At 34.6% G+C, this 19,808-nt stretch overlaps 1 protein-coding gene across 1 annotated transcript; it reads right to left on the bottom strand.

Moving 5' to 3' along the window:
- Positions 1-5,385: 5,385 nt before the first annotated feature.
- LOC131146546 (DEAD-box ATP-dependent RNA helicase 7) lies at positions 5,386-19,595 on the bottom strand. The gene is made up of 14 exons (XM_058096196.1): positions 18,980-19,595; positions 11,449-11,583; positions 11,211-11,351; positions 10,959-11,070; positions 8,875-8,945; positions 8,554-8,708; positions 8,345-8,456; positions 7,627-7,728; positions 7,492-7,552; positions 7,232-7,400; positions 7,056-7,152; positions 6,874-6,968; positions 6,308-6,441; positions 5,386-6,001 (listed from the first exon to the last, which is right to left on the bottom strand). The coding sequence occupies exons 1-14, from the start codon at positions 19,412-19,414 to the stop codon at positions 5,757-5,759; spliced, it is 2,064 nt and encodes a 687-aa protein (XP_057952179.1). The 5' UTR covers positions 19,415-19,595; the 3' UTR covers positions 5,386-5,756.
- Between the last annotated feature and the right edge of the window lie 213 nt (positions 19,596-19,808).

A 19,808-nucleotide genomic window follows, 5' to 3' on the forward strand; every position in this document is an offset into this window, starting at 1 on the left:
ACTTAAATATAAATATAAAATTTAAATTTCTTGATTTAAAACCCGGGATAATTAGAATTTTTTTATTAATTATATCATATCACTCGAAACAATAAATATTAAAATGATATTTGGATGGTGTCAAAAATTGTATGGAGCATATTATTTTTATTTTTTTTTTGGCAAGGCTTCATGTAATATAAGACAACTAGCAAATTAGGCTACTCAAATTTTCATTTCAATCAATTGGTTATGTTTGAAATAAAATTATTTTGTGCACAAAACTTTTGCTTATGTGGGATTTAAAAAGAAAATTTCAAATTGAATTCTGGTGGAAATGGACTTTTAATTTTTATTTTTTTGAGAAATAAATAACATGCAAAAGTATGAGGGAAATCAAAATTTTACAAAAATATATACTACATAATAAAGTGAAATTCAACAATAATATTATAAATAAGGAAACAATTAGATCCATTGTAAAACTGTTTAAACGAGTGTCATCCTAACTATTTTTAACACAATCTCATCCAACTTTAAAACAAATATGATAAACTCGATGAATAGGGTTAAGTTTCTAATGGCTCAAAATATATAAATTAATTTGGAAAAAGTTTCTATAAGAAATCTTAGCCTATATGTATAATCTGTAATTCTAGCTTTGTCTTCCTTTATTTTGTTTTTTATTTTTTATTTTTTGTCAAAATATTCACATCCGGTCAAATAATTTGTACGCTAAACACATCCACAATCTAACTCATGTATTTGGTTTTATTATAAATTAATATTATAACAGTCTCAGCCTTACTCCAGTTAGATATTATTTTTGTTTTGACACATTAGTCTTATAGTTTTATCTTATAAAAGGAAACTCTCATGATTTAGTGTATGAACTATTTTTATAAACCTAAAAACTCTTTAGTACACACTTGTTGTGGGATTATGATGGTAAGAAATTAAGACCTAATCAAATAGTAACTAAATTAAACTAGCAAAAAAAATTACTACAAAAAAGTTGAGACCTGGTAGAACACTAGAACTACTATCCTTAAAAATGATTTCACACCCATTAAGGAAGTTGTTGTAATAAGGATCAAATATAAGACGCACAACGAAATAAAAAACGCAACAAGCTAATTAAACTCAACTAGTAAATAAGAAACAACAAGCACAACAATAAAATTTACGTAATTCGGTAAAACTTATATTCACAGAAGTAATGGCACAGGAATTTCACTAAGGAAATATCAAAGTACACAATATGTTTCACAAATGATCACTCTCACTGTCAATACACGTCCAGAATGACATATATAATAGTCTCTCGGAGGTTTCCCTCCAATTACCCAACCACCCCAACGTTCAAATTCAAAATTCAAAAACCTGTTCGCAGCCCAAAAGTACTCGTCGACAAGAACAGGGCACTCGTCGTGTGATGACCCCAAAAAAAATATATATATATATATATATATATATATATATATACACAAAATTAAAGTACAATAATAATAAAATAATAAAAATGGTCAGTAAGTTAATATCAATACAGAAGTATTTTTCTGTAAGATCCTTGATTTCATGTTTGATGCCTAAGAAAGACCTTGTCTTAGCAAGTGCTCAGAGACCATTGCGGCTTAGTCGTTCCCTGGAGGTCGGCCTAGTCAAAATGGAATTTCATAGGATAAACATGATAGACACTATTTGTATACGTAAATAAGTATATATACATAAAATAGTGTTTTGACAGACATAATTTGTAAAAATACATAATAAGATGATAATAATATAGGTATCATATGTGGGGTCCACAAAATTATGTAGGATCCACATGAGTCCTGGAGCCACAAGACACTGTTTATATACGTATATAAGTACATAAAATAATGTTTTGACTGATATAATTTGTAAAAATATATGATAAAATAATAATAAATAGGTATCCTATGCGGGGCCCACAAGACTGTGTGGGGCCCACATGAGTCCCGAAGCCATATGGAGGTTTACACGAGTCTCAAAACTATGTAGGATGTATAAAATCGTATAAGAGTTATTCAAATTACTTAAGATCCATTCGGGTCTCGAAGTTGTGTGGGGCCCACATGAGTTTTCAAAATTCAAATTTGATTCTTGTTCAAAAATAAATAAATACTAAAAATAGTTTAAAAGTAAAAACAATAATAATAATAATAATTAAGAAAAATAATAAAATAATAAAATAATAAAATAATTAATTAACTAATTGACTAATTAATTAGGTAAGTGATTAATTAAAAATTTATTTAATGAGAATGGTGGCAAACACTCCCACATGGCCTCCATCCCCATCCTATACTTAACCCATCTCTTACCCATTCTTTAATTTTAAAAAAATTATAATTTCACCCATCTCCCCACACTTTTATAAATTTCATTTCTTTCTCAAAATTTTCCTATAAATAGGGAGCTCTCAACCTTCATTTTTCACAACAATTTTCCAAGGAAGAGAAGAATTAGTGAGTGAAAGAATTTGTGGTGGAGAGAGAATTTTTGAATAAGTTCTCACTCACCCACTCTTTCCGATCTCATTTCTTAACGATAGTTATTGTGTTCGTAGCACGCGGTAAAAGAAGAAGGTAAGTAAATTTTGATTATGTTAGTTTTTTTTTTTTATTTATAATTTATACCCGAATTTATTTTATAAATAAATTTCAATTATGTTAATTAGTTTCACAAAATTACTATGAGTTTATTTTTACGCATATTTAATTATACCAGTTCTATCTTTAATATATTTACAACTATTTTTGGGTTAAGAAATGTTCTAATCCTCTCGGGTAAATTTTCAGCATTTCTTTCTATTCAAAAATAAAATTATATATATTTTTTACACAAAAATTGTGTGTCATGAGTTTAATTGTATGTTGCATTTTTTATGAAAATATGAGTAAAGATGAGATTTTTACGATATTATTTTATATTGCATAAACTATAATAAGATGATTTTAAAACTCCTTATGGTAACTAAAGTTCAAAGTTACAGATGCTCGGTACCGCAACTTAAAGTTTATACGGATCAGAGTGCACCCACACTGTTTACAGAGTGATTATTTATGTTAGTGGATTTCTCCTGAGTGCACACTTAGTTCTGGATCAGGACTTAATAAGAAAAATCTCACTTAAAGTTTACGTACGTTGATTTAGTTTGGTCGGCCAGCCAGTTAAGTCCAGTCTTCAGACCGTACAACCCAATCATGGGGGTAAACATGACTTACGGCAAACAGGCCTAAGGGTGGTTTTTTTTATAATATATATATTTATACATATTTAATTACGTGTACAAAGTTACTGATGATTTGAAGGAAAAGTGTCAGTTTACGTGAAAATGATCATTTTGGTGCTTAAATGACGATCTAAAGAAAATGTATAAGGAAAATTATATGTATGTTTATCATTAAATGTTTATACAGTTTTAAAGTTAAAAGTTTAATTTAACAGTTATAATATATAATTATAAAATTTTACTGTTGTAATTGATGACAAAAGTTTTATGCAAAAATTTTTAAATTTATATTTATTCTAAAAGAAATTTTGAAGTTATAGTATTAAATATTGTTTTACAAAATTTTAAAAAAACTCATTTTGGCCACACACTAATAATAATCTTATTTACTTACTGAGCGTCGTCTCACCCCAATCATATTTTATTTTAGATAACTCTGAAGGACATGTCGGAAATCAGGCTTAGCAAGCACACAGATGGGGAGTAAAAAAATAAATGTTGATTAGAAATATTAGTATGATTTCAGATATTTATATTTGTGTAATTTTTCTTCTTTTGAAATAAATGATTGTAATATGAATAATTAGTACTTTGGTTTAATAAAAATTGAGTTTATTTTGCTTCCGCTGTAAATCACTAGTAAAAAGTTAATATTCCAGGCCCCTCGAGGTCGGGGTGTTACACGTCGACAAGACACAGAAGACCACTCGTTGACGATTCTTTAAATCCGCTCTCAATATCTCAGAAACTCTGAGTTTTCCTTACTCTCGAGATCTACTCGTCGACGAGGACATGACACTCGTTAACGAGTCCCTACTGTGAAGCACCCTTCCTTTGTTTATAAAACTCCAAGTATAAGAGCTACACCTTAAACAACAAAAGTCCCTCATTGTAAATATTTATAGTGCACATAGTCTCTAGGATTTATGAGTGACGCATTGAGGCTCAAGTTTGTGTGCACATACAAACTCCAAAACTTTATGAGTTATACTATTCTTCTAAAAAATAAAAGGAATAAAAAAGTAACTTTCAACACTTGCTATTGTAGCATAATAATGGTATTTAACTGTATAAATATCATTATTAACATCTTACTATTGTTGAAAATTAAAAAATAAAAACTATTGAAATAATACCAAGAAAAACAATATTAACCAGAAAATAAACAACAAAAATTTTTCAAAATTTGAAACATCTCCAACAGTGACATCTATAAAATTTGGATAGGTTCTATAAGGCACTGTTTGGCAGTCCCTTTGAAGGTGGCAAAAATAAATGTCAATGCTTGCTTATTTTGCTTCTCCCAAGTAAAAAATTTAATTTAAAAAAAAATGATAAAATTTAGTAAAACTCCCTAAGTTTTATGAATATGATATTCCACTCCTTGAGAATTTGAAAACTACCAAATAACCCCTTAAATGGTATGAATTTATTAATAAAATGAACCTTCCACTAATTCATCTTTAGTTAACCGCTAAATATACGTGAAAAATTATTTACCCCCCTCTATAGAATGATATTAAAATGACATAAATTTAAAAAATTAAATTAAAAAATTGGTCCATATAATATCTTAAAAATCTAATTAATTTTAAAATTGAACTATCTAACCATCTAATTGCTTTGAGTCAACTAATTGATATCAATATAACAAAATAGTTCTATTATTATTTAAACATTATACATTAAAAATAAAAAATACTTATATATCTTTAAAAAAATACATATTAAATATAATGTTCCCAAATCATTCAAATAAAAGAAAATGTCACAAAAATGTTTGTTTGACATAACTTTTAAGAAAAAAAAATTAATGAGTAAACTTGTCATAAAACAAATAAATCATAGTCCAATATTTTTAAATTCAAATACTCTAAACAAACATAGAGTTTTTACCAAACCATGTCCTCCTTTATACTTGTCATACCATGTTATTCTTTACTTTTCAATATATAAAGGTTGAAAATGGCCATTCCATTATTCATATAAATGTTGAAAAACTAAAACAGAAAGTGGCATCTTTACAGTTGCATCTGAAAAAATAAAAGTTATTTTCCCACACTGAACAGGCCTAACACAAGTCCTCAAAGTTTAAATACAAACTACTGCCAGTGAGAAAATTAATACCCAAATAATATTTATGCTCATTTTGAGGTGAGGAGTGATGAAACTAATCATATTCCACAAAAAATCGTAAAGTCAAACATGCTACACACAATCTCTGTTACCAAAAATATATGAGAAATCTATATTCCACCATTTACTACAAAATTTCATCAAAAACTAGGTAAAACAAAAAACCCCATAAAATTAAATAGACAACGAACCAATAGCAAAAAGAAAAAAAAAAGGGGGGGAAAAATCTGAAGAGCCCATATTGAACCTACATAGCTTTCCAATTACTGAGATGTGTGGCCCTACCTCAAATATTTTCTTCATCATCAGGCAAAATAACTTGGCTTCTACTACATATCAACCATCCTCTTCCAGCTCCAGATTTGAACCTTCACAAGGCACCTCACCATCTGTTGGCATTGCCACGACCTCTCCCACCACTGTAGTTTGAAAATCTACCATTTCTCCCATCAGAGAAGCCACCCCTGCCCCCTCTACCGCCTGAAAACCTACCACCTCTGTCAGAAAATCCACCACGGCCACCACGACCTCCACTGCTAAATCTTCCTCCTCTTGATTGCTCTCTTTCTTGCAAGCGTGGCAAGACTTTCACCGCATCCAAACTCACATTAGCTGCACTTTCCTGACCTACAACCACAATAAAAATTAAGAATGCAAAGTGCTTAGTACTGACAAAATGTGACTACAATGCTTGCAGAATTCAGAATTCAGTGAAAACAATTCGACAAAGGCAATCAAGGATCATTTGAAAACCCTTGATCTAGTAGTATCATTGATGCAAAACTGCAGCAAAGGAAGCAGATCCCGCAGCTCCACTTGGAGTTCTGACGACCCACTAGGTAACACCATACTAGCAACAGCATTCTTCTTGGTAAGCAGGCGAAAATTGGAAAGTTATCAATTTACAAAAAAAAAGAGTCGAATATGAAGTACCAGCAAGATATGTCTCCAAATCTTCAACTGGAACATCGAACACCGCACCCATTCCATCAGCAGTAAGAGTAAGACCCTGCACTGCCCCAACCTTCTCCTCAGGCAAGAATCTCCTCAATATGCCAAAAGCGAAACTAAAACACAATATGAGAAAAATATGGAGTCAAGACAATATCTAATAGCTCAAATAACTACATGCATACGTATTTGATAAGTCCACTTCTCCAATTGCATAAACAAAAGTCCCTCCCACAAACAGGTTTAAAATACCCAGAGATTAATTACAAAATGATTCCAAAACTTGCAATTAGAGTAGAAAACTGTTCTGGGATCATTGAGCATGGAGGAAATAACCTCAAATCTACATCAGAAACTTTAGGTCAAGGACCCAAGATCTGCTTAAATATTCATGTTTTCCTCAAAGAAAGAAAATAAACAGAGGCCGATGTTTCCTCAAAGAAGATGCAAATCAGACGGAAGTCAAAATTTCTAGTCTCTACTCTCTAAAAGAATGTATATAGCTGGGATGCCAAGAGGGAGGAAAAGAAAGGTTACAAAACACTCACGATGGTGTATAGATGGGTTTCCCAGCCTCAAGATGCATTGTGACATAGTTCTCCATAGAAGTGAGAAGTGATCTGCTCTTTATGTCAGTATAACCCTGCAGAAGATGAAATAAGTGAAAAAAAATGTAAAGATGACAATAAACAAAATTACATTTAGAGAGAGAATCAACAAAATAACTCACAGCAGCCTTTGCAAGAGCTTTTGCTAGTAATTCTACTGCTGATAAACCAGAGGTATTCAATAACTCTTCAGCCGCAGACAAGAATGCAGGAATAACACTGCATTTAAAAAGTACGTTAACATTTGATCCAAGTAACACCCATCGTACGATACAAAAGGGCCAGCAGCCCAGCATACCTATCAGAAATTTGGGTGATTGTTCCTGCTGCTTCTATGCCAGCAGCTTTGGCAACATCAGTTGGCTGAGGAGCAGATATGTGCTCAAACTTCACACCAGATTCCCTTTCTATCTTAGATGTGTTTGACTTTCTTGGATCATAAAGCATAACAGCAACCCCACTATTTCCTAGAGAGGGAGAGAGAGAACAAATGAATCAATACACAATACATCAAACCCCAATCATAAACCTAAAGAAATTCCCAGAGTCTGAATTTACCAGCTCTCCCTGTGCGCCCAGATCGATGGATGTAAGCTTCTACATCACGTGGAGGTTCACACTAAACCAAAAACATTGACATAAGCATACACGAAGATAATTTAAAAATAAAAGTTCTCATTTGAATTCACACACCTGAATGATTAACTGCACATCATTGATGTCTAAACCCCGTGCTGCAACATTTGTGGCAACTAATATCATAAATTTTCCAGATCTAAATCCAGACAGTGTGACCTGCAAGTATCAGATCACAGTTCAGAGCCTTGAAAACAGAGGGATGGAAAATTCATATATAACCATAAGAAAAATTATTAATTTCCATTCAGTTCATACTGCATGATAAATCTTCCCCTTCATATGGCAAGGAATAGTTGTGCATATTACACAAGGACTATTTAGCGGTTCGCATGAAAATAAATTTGAACCAACAGCAGAACCATGACATCACAAAGCCAAGTAATTAAAAAGATTATCTAAAGATTATCTTAAGTAGCTCCCAAGAAAATATTGCATTGGCCCTAGGGATTCTGAACACATTATTTCATGCTGAAATCAACCACCAAAGGCCAAAAGCAGGCATACCATCCAGGCAGGGCAATACATATGGAAATTGAATCATTTTCTATTTTCTTTAAAAAAAAAATTGCAGACTCAAATTATTTTTTGGACGAATTGTCAATTTTTTGCCTTGTACAATTCTGACACGCCTGGAACCACTCTGATATGTCTCTAGCATGGAACATATTGTACAAAGTCTACTTCCTATAAAATGCTAGAAATAAGAAATTTAGCTGCATCGAATTTGCATAATCACAACTACAAGAAATAGAAAATGGTCCATCAGACTTGCCTCACGTTGAGACTGCTGTATGTCTCCATGCAAAGCCCGTGCCCCTGGCAATACTCCAGCAAGTTGAGCAGTAGAGTCCTTTGTCTCCGTGAAAATAATCGTACGGCCACCACTGAATCCAAGCCATCCCACATGAATTGAGAAGTAAACCAGAAACTTCATATGGAAAAACACTATTATTAAGTTGAAAAATGCTAGAAAAAACGAACCTGCTATAACAACGAATAATATCAGGGATAAGCTGGGGTCTGGCTGAACTGGAACAGGGAATAACAATGTGTCTAACATTGGTACTAGCCTTCATTTTCTCATTACCGACAAGATCAGCAGTTTTCTTATTCGGCTTAAAAAACTTAGAAGCAATCTGGCAATGCGAAACACCAGTTTCAGTCAAAATAGGAGGTGATTGTTGAAGGGAAAAACTATTATCGATATTTGAAGTTGTAGCATAATTATATAAAAAATAATGTTAGAAATTTTAATTTTTAATTGAAATAGATAGTATCCAAAAAAATCGAGTAGAAACACACATCCTTCACCCAGCCTGGTAAGGTGGCACTGAAGAGAAGTGTCTGAACTTTGCGGACATCCTCCACCTTGCCTGCAAAATCCAACGAACAGCAGGTTAATTATACCAATCTCACGTCCAGTGAAGTTTAGTAACAGGATCATACAGGTAAAAATAGTAAAACATATTGATTCCAAACAACATTCATATATGTACAACAAACAAAATAGTAAAATATATTGAAATTTAACCAAAAAATCATATTCCATGCATGTGCTTTTTCTAAACAATAAAAATGAAGGAAAGAGTCAAGAAAAATTAATTTTTGAAAAAAAAAAAAAACCAAAAATTTTGGTGTTTAAGGGAAAGAATCAAGAAAAATTAATGAACAATTGAAGTTTTGGTGTTTAACAAATATACATACATACATACATACATACATACGTGTGTATATATATATATATATATATATATATATTTCATGCATATTCTTTCCCTAACTAAAAAGCAAGAAAATGTAAATAAAAAAATTAACAAACTGAATTCAAAAACTAATAAAAAGCCAAGCTTTGAATCTTAAGAAGACAGCCAAACATCAATACCACCTTACTCAGCCAACCATAATTCTATGCCTTCTTCTCAATAGGAGAACACTATAATCCTCCAAGAGCATATGAGGCAACAGAAGGCCTAACTTCTGTTTTCTCTTCATTTTGAGGACAGAAATGGAATAGAGAAGGAACTGAAGGCAATCATATAACAACAGAGCAGCAAAAAGGCTTTTTTTGAGGGTTGTAAACCAGTTGAGTCCAACAGGATTTGATAGGTTCCAAATCATATGAATCAATCAGTTTAGATCAATTCATTTAATTCAGGGGGAGAATCAATCAATTCAGCAAGACAGAAAATAAGCGAATGGTCAACCTAAGACTTTAGGAATTGCCGTTTTCAGTTGCTTTTCTCCTCTTATAGTTCATCTTTATTTGCATCCTGGTGCTCCTATGTCATCGTTCCTCATTATGGATGGTTATGTTGTTTCTTGAGATTTTCAATTTCATCAGAATCTTGATGATAGGGAAGCATAGGAACTTTCTTCACTTCTGATCTTGTTAGATTCCTTTTGATATTTCTGCTGTAGGGTTGTTAGGATTCGGTTTTTAATATTCAGATGTTTTATCTCATAAATTGTTTTATTTTCATCTAAACATGGTCTTTTCATTCTTATGCTCTGGCTAATAGAGTGTGGAAGCTAAAATTCCTTCTAAGGCAAAGGCTTTCCAGTGGACTGCCATTCTTAACCGAGTTGAACCCAACAATCTGCTGCAGATTTGAAGGCCATCTATGGCTCCTTCTCCCGAGGTTTGTGTTCATCTAATGCTAATCAGAAGGATCATGCTCATTTGTTTCTTCATCAGCCCGTGCCTTGGTGCTTATGGGACAAACTGTTCAGTTTGTTGAAAGAATATTGGCTTTGCACTCATTCTTTGGAGGCATTTTTTTAATTGATTTTAGAGGATTTGGAAGGCATAAAAAAGGTTAATATATTGTGGCAATGTGTCATGCCTGCATTTATATGGGTTCTTTGGCTTGACAGATGGCTGAATTTTTCCAGATTCTGGTTCATCTGTGGATTTGATTTGGACAGGATTGTTTTTTTCTTTGTTGCTTCCATGTGAGGGTTCGCTACAAGAAATTCTGACAATTTTTCTCCTATCCAGCCCAATTGGTTGCCTTCCTTGCTTAATTTTGGCTTGTTGCATTAGCTTCTCTTATTTTCGTTTTTGTTTTTTGAGGATCTCTCATCCTCCTTGTAAATTCTATCTTGATAAATTTTTTCTATCAAAAAAAATGAGCCTACGGATAAGGCCCATTGCAAGTCAACCTAGAAGAATGAACCTATAAGTTCACCCGGAGCAGAGACGGGAATGGATGCTGCATGTTCTCATCCTTTTATCAATTCATCCTGTTATAGACAGGCTCAAAAAATGCACAAACATCTCAGATTGAGAGACTTGGCTTCTGTACACTAGATCGTGTGTAAGGTAATATAGTTCAACGATGAGAAAATGATAAATCTGAAGGAAACTAATATGAGAACTTACATACCTAAAATAAGTTCAACATCATCAACAAATCCCATCCTCAACATTTCATCAGCCTCATCAAGGACACGGAACTTCAAATAACTCAAGTCAATATTTTGCCTTTCTATGTGGTCCTGCACCAAAATTTGCAAAGAAATTAAAAAATGAAATGATATATTTCACACAAGCAACCCTAACGATATATGCATATCTGGCACCAGGAACTTGGGTGCAATTGTTAAAAAAAAAAACACACACACACACACACACAAACCTTTATGCGACCCGGTGTGCCAACAACTATATCAACCCCCCTTTTTAATTGAATCTCTTGAGAACGGTAGGGGGCTCCACCATATAAACAACAAGAAGACAACCCCAATGCTCCACCATAAACTTCAAAGTCAGCATGCACCTAGTAAACACAAAAATATTAATTCTTTTAAAAAAATTGATAACACAGAGAAGATTGTCAAGTGGAAATCCCTACAACAATGACCCTTGCAATATACCTGTTGGGCCAATTCCCTGGTTGGCAGAAGCACTAAAACACTTGGTGCCCTCCCATACCCAGTCTTCCGTGAATCTTTTGAAGGCCCATTTACCAAAGACTCCAAGATGGGCAACACAAAGGCAAGAGTTTTACCCTGCATGAATGCATACAGCCAAAAGAAATAGTATTCAGTGCATGAAACAGAAAAGTATATCAATCACATAATGAGAAATAATTAATAAAAACAAGAAAGTCAGCACTTTTCACTCATCACCAGTAAGCAACAATCTACAACAATGCAGGCTGTAAGCAAGATTAGATGCTGAAAAAACAAATATAGTGTACCATCTGGCACTTTCTTATTTTACAAAACACAATCATAAGATTACCATGGCACTTAAGTCTTCTAGACACATATTTTAGTATACATTATAAGTTCTTTCAAAAATTGCATTTTTAATAAGCTTATTAAAACATTTCTTGTAGTACTTACACATCCCAACTGCGAAACATTTTTCAAAATAAGATAGACAATGAGCAAGAGCAAAAAAAATCTTTCTATTGTTGCTTACCCTCTTTCTTCACGTTAATCTCATGGAGAAAAACTACATACATAACGTAAAATATAACTTATGCTCTGACCCTAAAATTGGAATCATACATTCTACTAAAAATATTGCTGACCAGTTGGAAAAAGAAAATACTTATCTAAATACCTTATTACATTTTCTGAAGTCAAAGTTTTATAAGAAAGCAAGAAAATAATGTAGCAAAGTTATTGTCCCAATCCTCCCACCGTTGAGGGGTATAGAGAACATATGCTAACTTATATAAATGGCACCCACGCAATAATATCTGCCAAGAACCCAAACAACATACTTCATTAGCTGAAATTAGAATTGCAAATGACTGTGTTATCGTACAATCCTTACAGTACATCCATCCCATGAATAGAATCTATATCTTAAAAACAACTTGTGTAATTGTGTTGCTTTCATTTTATTTATTTATTATTAATCAAAGAAAAAAAGAAAAATTTTGTGTTGTGCATGTGCATGTGAATGAGAGATAGAGAGGTGCTAACTCTTTTTAACATGCCACCCATCATTTTTAAAATAAAAAATTTTGAGGGGAAAAAAGATTAATTTGCATCCCATTATTCCTGAAGTCAATATTCTGGAAAAACTATATATATATTTTGGAGAATAGGACTAGCTTCATTTAGTGCACATTCTTGGGATATCACCTAAGATCAGAGTGGTTTATCATCATTTTTTTCACTGTATTTGAATAGAGGTCCAATTGTTTATTTAGAGGCAATTTTTTTTATTTGGAAACAATGACATTGTGCAGTCCACTGTTACGAGAATGAGTAGAACTATACAAATAAAAAATATATATTTAAAGAAGTCCATGCAAAGATGTGAAGCATCATTCCAATGTACCCTCTTTATTCGTCAGTCCCATAAGTAGTAAGTAGCAGTGTCTTATTCACTTTCTTCCATTGATAAAAGCATTTTTATGGGTATGTATCAATCGTACCTTTGGTTGAATAGAATGTTAAATACTGAGATCCAAAATAAATTCTGCATTAATAAATAGGATTCAGACCCTTATTTAACCATTGGGGACTGAATTGTTCATACTTGTTTGGTTTTGATCCTTTGAATAAGCAAAAAAAATACCAAATTATACACAAAAAACACATTCCTCTCAGACAAGAGGGAAAAAATTACCCCAAAAATACAGATATTAAAAAAACCAAAAAAACAAAATTGACAGTATAAATCACAGATCTCACAAAGAGATCAAAAATTAAAAAAAAAAATAAAGATCTTGGAGGAGTTGGAAAAAGAACAAAAAATTGCAGAACATAATCTTGTAGATTAAAAGTTGCAGAGGGTTGGAGCACTTCATTTCTCAACTCAAGTTTGGAAGCTATGGCCTTGAATGGCCTGTGTGGATCTGCCAGTTCTTCTGCAGGGGGAAATGGAGGATGAAAGAAGAAGATGAGGGTGAATAGAGATCCAATGCAATACTTCATGAATCTAGAGAAGGAAAGAAGGATTCATGAATCTAGAGAAGCTCGCTGATGCACCTAAAATTTTCATGAGGGGGAGGGGGAGGAGGAGGGAGGTGCATGTGCCTGAAACTCATTATGCAATGGGAAGAAGAGTGACCGAAAAAAAGGAGCTCACTTAGATGCATTCCCAAACAAGTCAATGTGTTCACTTAATAACAAACCAAATTAGACATGGCCACTATTTAGAATTTAGATGTAAATAAGTGCAAACAAAGAGCCTCGAAAACAATATTACCAAAAATTGATAATTAGACACCACCTTGAACATACTTACATTATATGGTTTGCTGAATGGAACCCAAGCACAAGTGGGATTGAACCAAGAAATAGTATTTGAATGGAGTGTTGCATTTGGATACTCACACAAAATGACTAATTGAACTCCAAATCTGATTCCTTTCTAACATTTGATATCCTTCAACAATGGCCAAAAGTCAAGAATAAATCATTTCTTGGAAATATTCATATAACAGAATTACTGTTATTTGCAGTCTTTCGAGCATAGAAGTCCAATCATGCCCTCATACTTATTGTTGTAATACATCATGAATTAAAAGAATATCAAAGTTATGGTTATTTTAAAATATATATATATAATTACTTTCAAAATTAACCTTGTTAAAAAGATGTTTCTAAGATTCCATTGTTCTCAATCGACAAGCTAATAGGCAATTGTTTAATGTTATGCGGTGGAACGTCAACAAAGCATAGCTAGTGTACAGTTCTCCCATCCTAACGGCACTTCTATATCATCCCCGCAAGTTTCCACAATGAATTCGGGTTCATACCTCCCATGAGCAAAGGATTGAACAATCTGTTCAAGAAGCCCTCTCTTCTGCCAAAAACGAGATTCACTTGCTCTCTTAGAAGCAAATATCAATTGCCGACCAATATGAATGAGACCATGACCTTTTAATCAAAAGGAAGAAGAAGACGAAGAAAAGGAAGGGGAAGAAGGGAATCTAAGCTACCGTATGAGACTAGGAACCAAGAGAATCTGAGACATTGAAGGGTTCGGGAGACAAGAAAAGCAAAATGAAGATGAAGAAATAGAGGGGTGGAAGATGTCTCACAGCAGCAGATGATACTCATTTCGTGGTTTGATATCATTGCCATCGTATTTCTAGAAAAGGAGAGCTTCTAGTCTGCAATGATGTTGTGATGTGAGGTGGTTGTTCAATGGGGGTTCAATTGGAATTATGTAAATATTGGAGGTTTGTTAGAAAATAAGCAAAAATTGATTGGTGATTCCCACGAGTGAATAGCAAAATCACCATTCCATTAAATAAGGAATTAACATTTCCCTCCGATGGAATTCATTTATGAAAACCAAATGAAAAAAGGAAATCAAGGTCAATTCCATTACCACCCTCATTCCACAACCCAATTCCACGTTAAGTCATCCATAATGCATAAAAATAACGAATCAATTATGAAGGTAAAAATAATACATGCTCATGATAAAATGAAATAACTGGTAGCGACAATTTTGAATTAAAAAGGCAATCAAAGTATAAAAAAAAAAATTGGTACAACTGGTTGTCCCAAAGGACCCAAACTAAAAACTGCCAGCCACATGCAGAGTATGGACATAAGCCCAATATTTCACAAGATTCTTACAGTAAACAAACAGCATAACATGAAACACAAAAATGGTAAACAAAAAATAATTTGGTACTAAGTTCAAAGGCTGATTGATGTAAGACAAGAAGCAAGACCTAGGAAAGATCCTATTGAAGGATAATGAAGAAGAATGGGCTCAAGAGATTGTTGTGTTTAGTTTATAGTTAATTGTGTGTTTAGCATTAACTAATATAGAATTATGTGTATTTGAGGGCTTGTCTGTAATACTCGTGTATTTTATGAGTACGTTTGTAATTTCATCTAGTTTTAGTGATGTGTGTAATTTCATGTTTTGGAGGCTTTCTTATAAATGGTGCGCAAAAGCTATGTTTTAGGTAGTAGTTGTTGAATTTGAATCAGACTTGAACGTGTGATTTCCCACCTTGCATCTCCTGTCTTCCATCTTCCTTCTTCTTCTTCCCCTCTTCACCCTTATATCTCTCATGGCTGCAGATCATTGATGCTACCACTGCATCATTTTTTAAAGCCCAAATTTGATCTCCAGTCTTCCATTCCAACCCCCCTCTCATTTTCCCTCCATTTTTACCTTGAAATTGAACATGTGATTTTCCCCCTCACATTTCCTCTCTTCCCTCTTCCTTCTTCTTCCCTTCTCCTCCCTTCTATCTCTCATGGCTGCAGATCATTGACTCTTCATTCCAATCCACCATTTTTCCCTCCACTTTCCCTTCACTCTTCTCCTCTTTTCTCTTTCTTCTTCTCTTCTTCTTCTTCTTCTTCTCCCTCAATTCTCTCTCTCTCTCTCTCTCTAAATCCCAATCCCAGAAATTCACCCCCTTCAACCATCCTCTCTGTTCTGAAATTTTGTTCGGAAAAAAAAAAAAAAAAAAAAAAGAAGCAGAAAAACAATTCCGAATTTTTTTAAAAAATTTCAGTCATGTCCCCAATTTTCCCATTCCTAGAATATTCTGGCAACATGTCCCACACCATCAAAATCAGACGCTCCCCACACCCAAAACACTTCCCCTCAAATTTTCATCATCATCTGACAGCAATGTGGCCACAAAAGCCGAAGTTCCCCAGCTGTCAGCCTTCCAAATATCCTAGATTTCCTGTGCTTTTTGCATCACACTGCCACCATTGCAATCCTCACGCCCAGATCCACACTCTGCTGAAGTTTCATCACCATACAGTTGCTGCTGTCAACTCAAGCTCCAGCAATACACATGAGAAAACTAGCTGTAATACCCTGCAACTTCCAGACTCGCGAGAAATGGCTCCAGCCACAATATTTGGCGTTTCTTCCATGATATTTGATATGCAGCATGATATTTTGAGTGTGGACTTGATATTTTGCAAGCAAGTGTGATAGTTTGCAATGAAAAGCAAGAAATTGTCACATTCAGAATCAAAAATTAGGTCTTATTGGAGCAGTTGGTTGGTTTTCTAAGTGAATTTGTTTCATTTCTATGTGATACTCATGATAAAGGTGACTTGAAGATGGTTCTTGAAAATTGAGAGTCAAACTTGCTGTTTTACATGAATAGATTGAAAATTGTAGCTAAATTGTGTTAAGTACTTAGGGTGATATATAAAAGGCCGTACCCAGTGCACAAGGCTCCCACTTTGAGTGAGGTCTGGTAGAGGTGGATGTCGGCAAGCCTTACCCCCATTTTTGGAGAGGCTGCTCCCAAGTCTCGAACCCGAGACCACCCGTACCGAGGCGGAGGCACTCGCCATAGTTGCAGTTTATATATGTATAAACCCGGCAATATTCTGATAAATAATTGGTAAAGGAATTCCATTTATCGTACTGTGGGCATAATTTCAAGCTTTTTTGCACCTTTCTCAAGTGTGGAGGAAATGTTTGCAAAATCATCATTGATTGAAGATGTCCTATGAATTGGTTTCTATAGATGGGGTCAATCATCCACAACTTCATCAAGAACCCCAACCAAAGCCTTATGAGATATCTTGGGTAGATAACTCTACTTTACATGCTTGTGGAACATGTTTGGTTCCTTTCCAAACGGATGAATATTTTTTTCTAATGTTTGGTGTGATATCATACCTATGAATATTGGCCATGTACCCCTCAGTTCTACTTGGTCGGAAGATTTGGTTGTGACTCAAGGACTTGAGAACATGCGTCTCCCACTAGAATCATAAGAATATCATCTTGACACCCATACTACCAACCAACCAAGACAAGGAATATGTAAGAGTTACTCAACTTGAAGACACTAGAAAGAAGGAAATGAATGTACTAGAAGACATCCAAAGTCTTTCAAACATTCCAATCACTCAGTTTGTCATTCCCAACATGTTTATTGATGCTAATTCTCAACTCAAGTCTATGTTGTTGCCAATGCAACATGGTTTCTTGTATCACTCAAGCAATGGCTTTCGAAGAGTCCAAGTTTGATTTTACCTTCTAATCCTCCAACATATCAAAATTCAAGGTAGAATTTTTTTCTTACTGAGGCTTGAGGGAGATTTGATGTAGGACAATAAGCAAGACCTTGGTAAGATCCTTGTTCGTGAATAATTAAGAAGTATTGGATCAAGGGATTGTTGGGTTTAGTTATAGTTAATTGTGAGTTTAATATTAACTAGTATAGGATTCTATGTATTTGGGGGCTTGCTTGTAATATTCGTATATCTTAGGGATATAATGTAATTCTAGTTTTAGGAGGATATGTGTAATTTCATGCGTTAGAGGCTTCCTTATAAATAGTGTGTGAAAGCCATGTTATAGGTAGTTATCAATGAATTTGAATTCGAATTGAGCACGTGATTTCCCACCCCCCCCCCCTGCACCTCACCTCTCTACTCGCCTCCTTCCTTCTTCTTCTTCTTCTTCCCCTCTTCTCCCTTCTATCTCTCATGGCTGCAGATCATTGATGCTGCCGCTGCATCACTGTTTCATTTTGAAAACAACAGATTGTTTAAACAGGCCATCTATGAGGGTACTATGCCTACTAAGTTCTTGAATCTAAAATCATTCATCTTTCTGACACCTATTGTCAATTAGTTTTCCAGGCCATTTCAAGCATATGATTATTATTTGATGACAACCATGAGTAAATATCAAGAGAAGTACAACACAAATCCTATGTCCTTTGTGAAGCATGTTCATATCACCCCCTTCAAATTGCCACCTCCAAAAACATAACCCAATAAGAAGTCATCCATATTCCATAGAGCTAGCCTCTGCTCCCAAAACTTGTCAAAAGTCAAAACAACTATCCTAGTAGCACAGTTATATTGATCTCAGCAGCTTGGAACTCAAAAAATTGCCTCTCAACTATCCCACAAAGAAACAACTTCAATTATCAACTTGAACTGAGAAGCCCACTTGACTTAAAATAAATTCACATGTCGTACCTTCATCTTTATAAATTCTTAAATCTTTCGCAAAGTAAACTTACCCTTACAAATTGGATAGAATGTATTTGACAGACGTTAACTGGATAAGTAGTCTTCAACATATTTTTTCTTAATCATTGAACTTCTCATGTCACAAGAAATCATTCCCCCTTAATCAAAAAAAACCAAAAATGAAGAAAATATCATTAGCTAGTTGCACTGTGCATCTACTTTTGCATTGCCCCTATGCTTGGCAGTTGTGGAAATCTCTTCTCAGCATTGAGTGGGAGAGTTAGGTGTATCTCAGCTCTGATACAGTGATTTTTCTCCTGAGTTATTAGCCTTTTATAGAATGTGAGGATTTTAAGGGATACTACTATTCTTTTCCATCTGAGCTAATAAATAGGAGAACTGACCAGCTGCCTAAATTCTCAAATTCTGCATTCAGTTTAAACAATCGCAAAACAGAAGCATAACTAAAACAGAAGCATAAATAAAAACGAAAAGATTAGACCTGTCCAGTGCGCGCCCGACCAACCAAATCTGAGCCATCCAGAATAGTATCATATGTCATCGCTTGGATTGGAAACAGCGACTTAATACCCTTCGACTTCAACAACTCCCTCAGCCGCTCCGAAATCCGAAACCTCGTCAAAGCATTGGGGTTCTCCTCGCCCTCCCCACCCTCTTCCGCATCAACCTTCGCCTTCTTCTTCTTCTTCTTAACGGTCGCAGCATTCACCGGCTCGCCCAATTCAGCACTCGTTTCGCTCCTTGCTTCCTCGTTGTCCTCTTCCGCCATCTCCACAGACTTACGCTTCTTGTCCTTCTTGTCCGTCTTCCTCTCCACCGAAGTATCGATTTCAGCGATGTCCTTCATCTTCTTCTCCTTCTTCTTGAGCTTAAGGCCTTCGGATGAGGGGGAATCGTGAAAAGCGAGAGAAGGCATGCGGATAGATCGACAGATGAAGAAGGAAGGATGCAGATAGAAGAAGAGAGGGGTGGGGGGCCGTCTCCTGCAACAAGAAAGGTTTGGCACTCTGCTTCGGTTGCAGGAGAAAGAGGAGAAACAAAGGTTTAGGGTTTGCGGCCTTATGTTTGGCGGTAGAGCAATTTAGGGCCGTTGGATTGGAGATCTCCATGGTATGCATGCATACCGTTAGATCGGGAAATATTCAGCAGCGGTGCCACTCGTCATGTAGTGATGTGAAACGACGTCGTTCTGGATGCCTCGCGCAGAGAGAAAAGAAAAGCAGTGAGTAGTTTTATCTTTCCTTTTTTCTTCTTTCTTTTCTCGTTTTTGCTTTGCAAAGGCCAAACAAAACAAAAATATAAGACAAAAC

Source organism: Malania oleifera, chromosome 13 (genome assembly GCF_029873635.1).
Source record: "Malania oleifera isolate guangnan ecotype guangnan chromosome 13, ASM2987363v1, whole genome shotgun sequence".
NCBI classification, from domain to species: Eukaryota; Viridiplantae; Streptophyta; class Magnoliopsida; order Santalales; family Ximeniaceae; genus Malania; species Malania oleifera.

Excerpts from the sequence above, each read along its gene's own strand:
- LOC131146546 (XM_058096196.1), bottom strand. The coding sequence starts at position 19,414 with ATGCCTTCTCTCGCTTTTCACGATTCCCCCTCATCCGAAGGCCTTAAG. Across the intron at positions 11,352-11,448 it reads CCAGGGAATTGGCCCAACAG|GTGCATGCTGACTTTGAAGT; the intron begins GTATATTGCAAG and ends TGTGTTTACTAG. Across the intron at positions 7,553-7,626 it reads ATGTGCAGTTAATCATTCAG|TGTGAACCTCCACGTGATGT; the intron begins GTGTGTGAATTC and ends TTTTTGGTTTAG.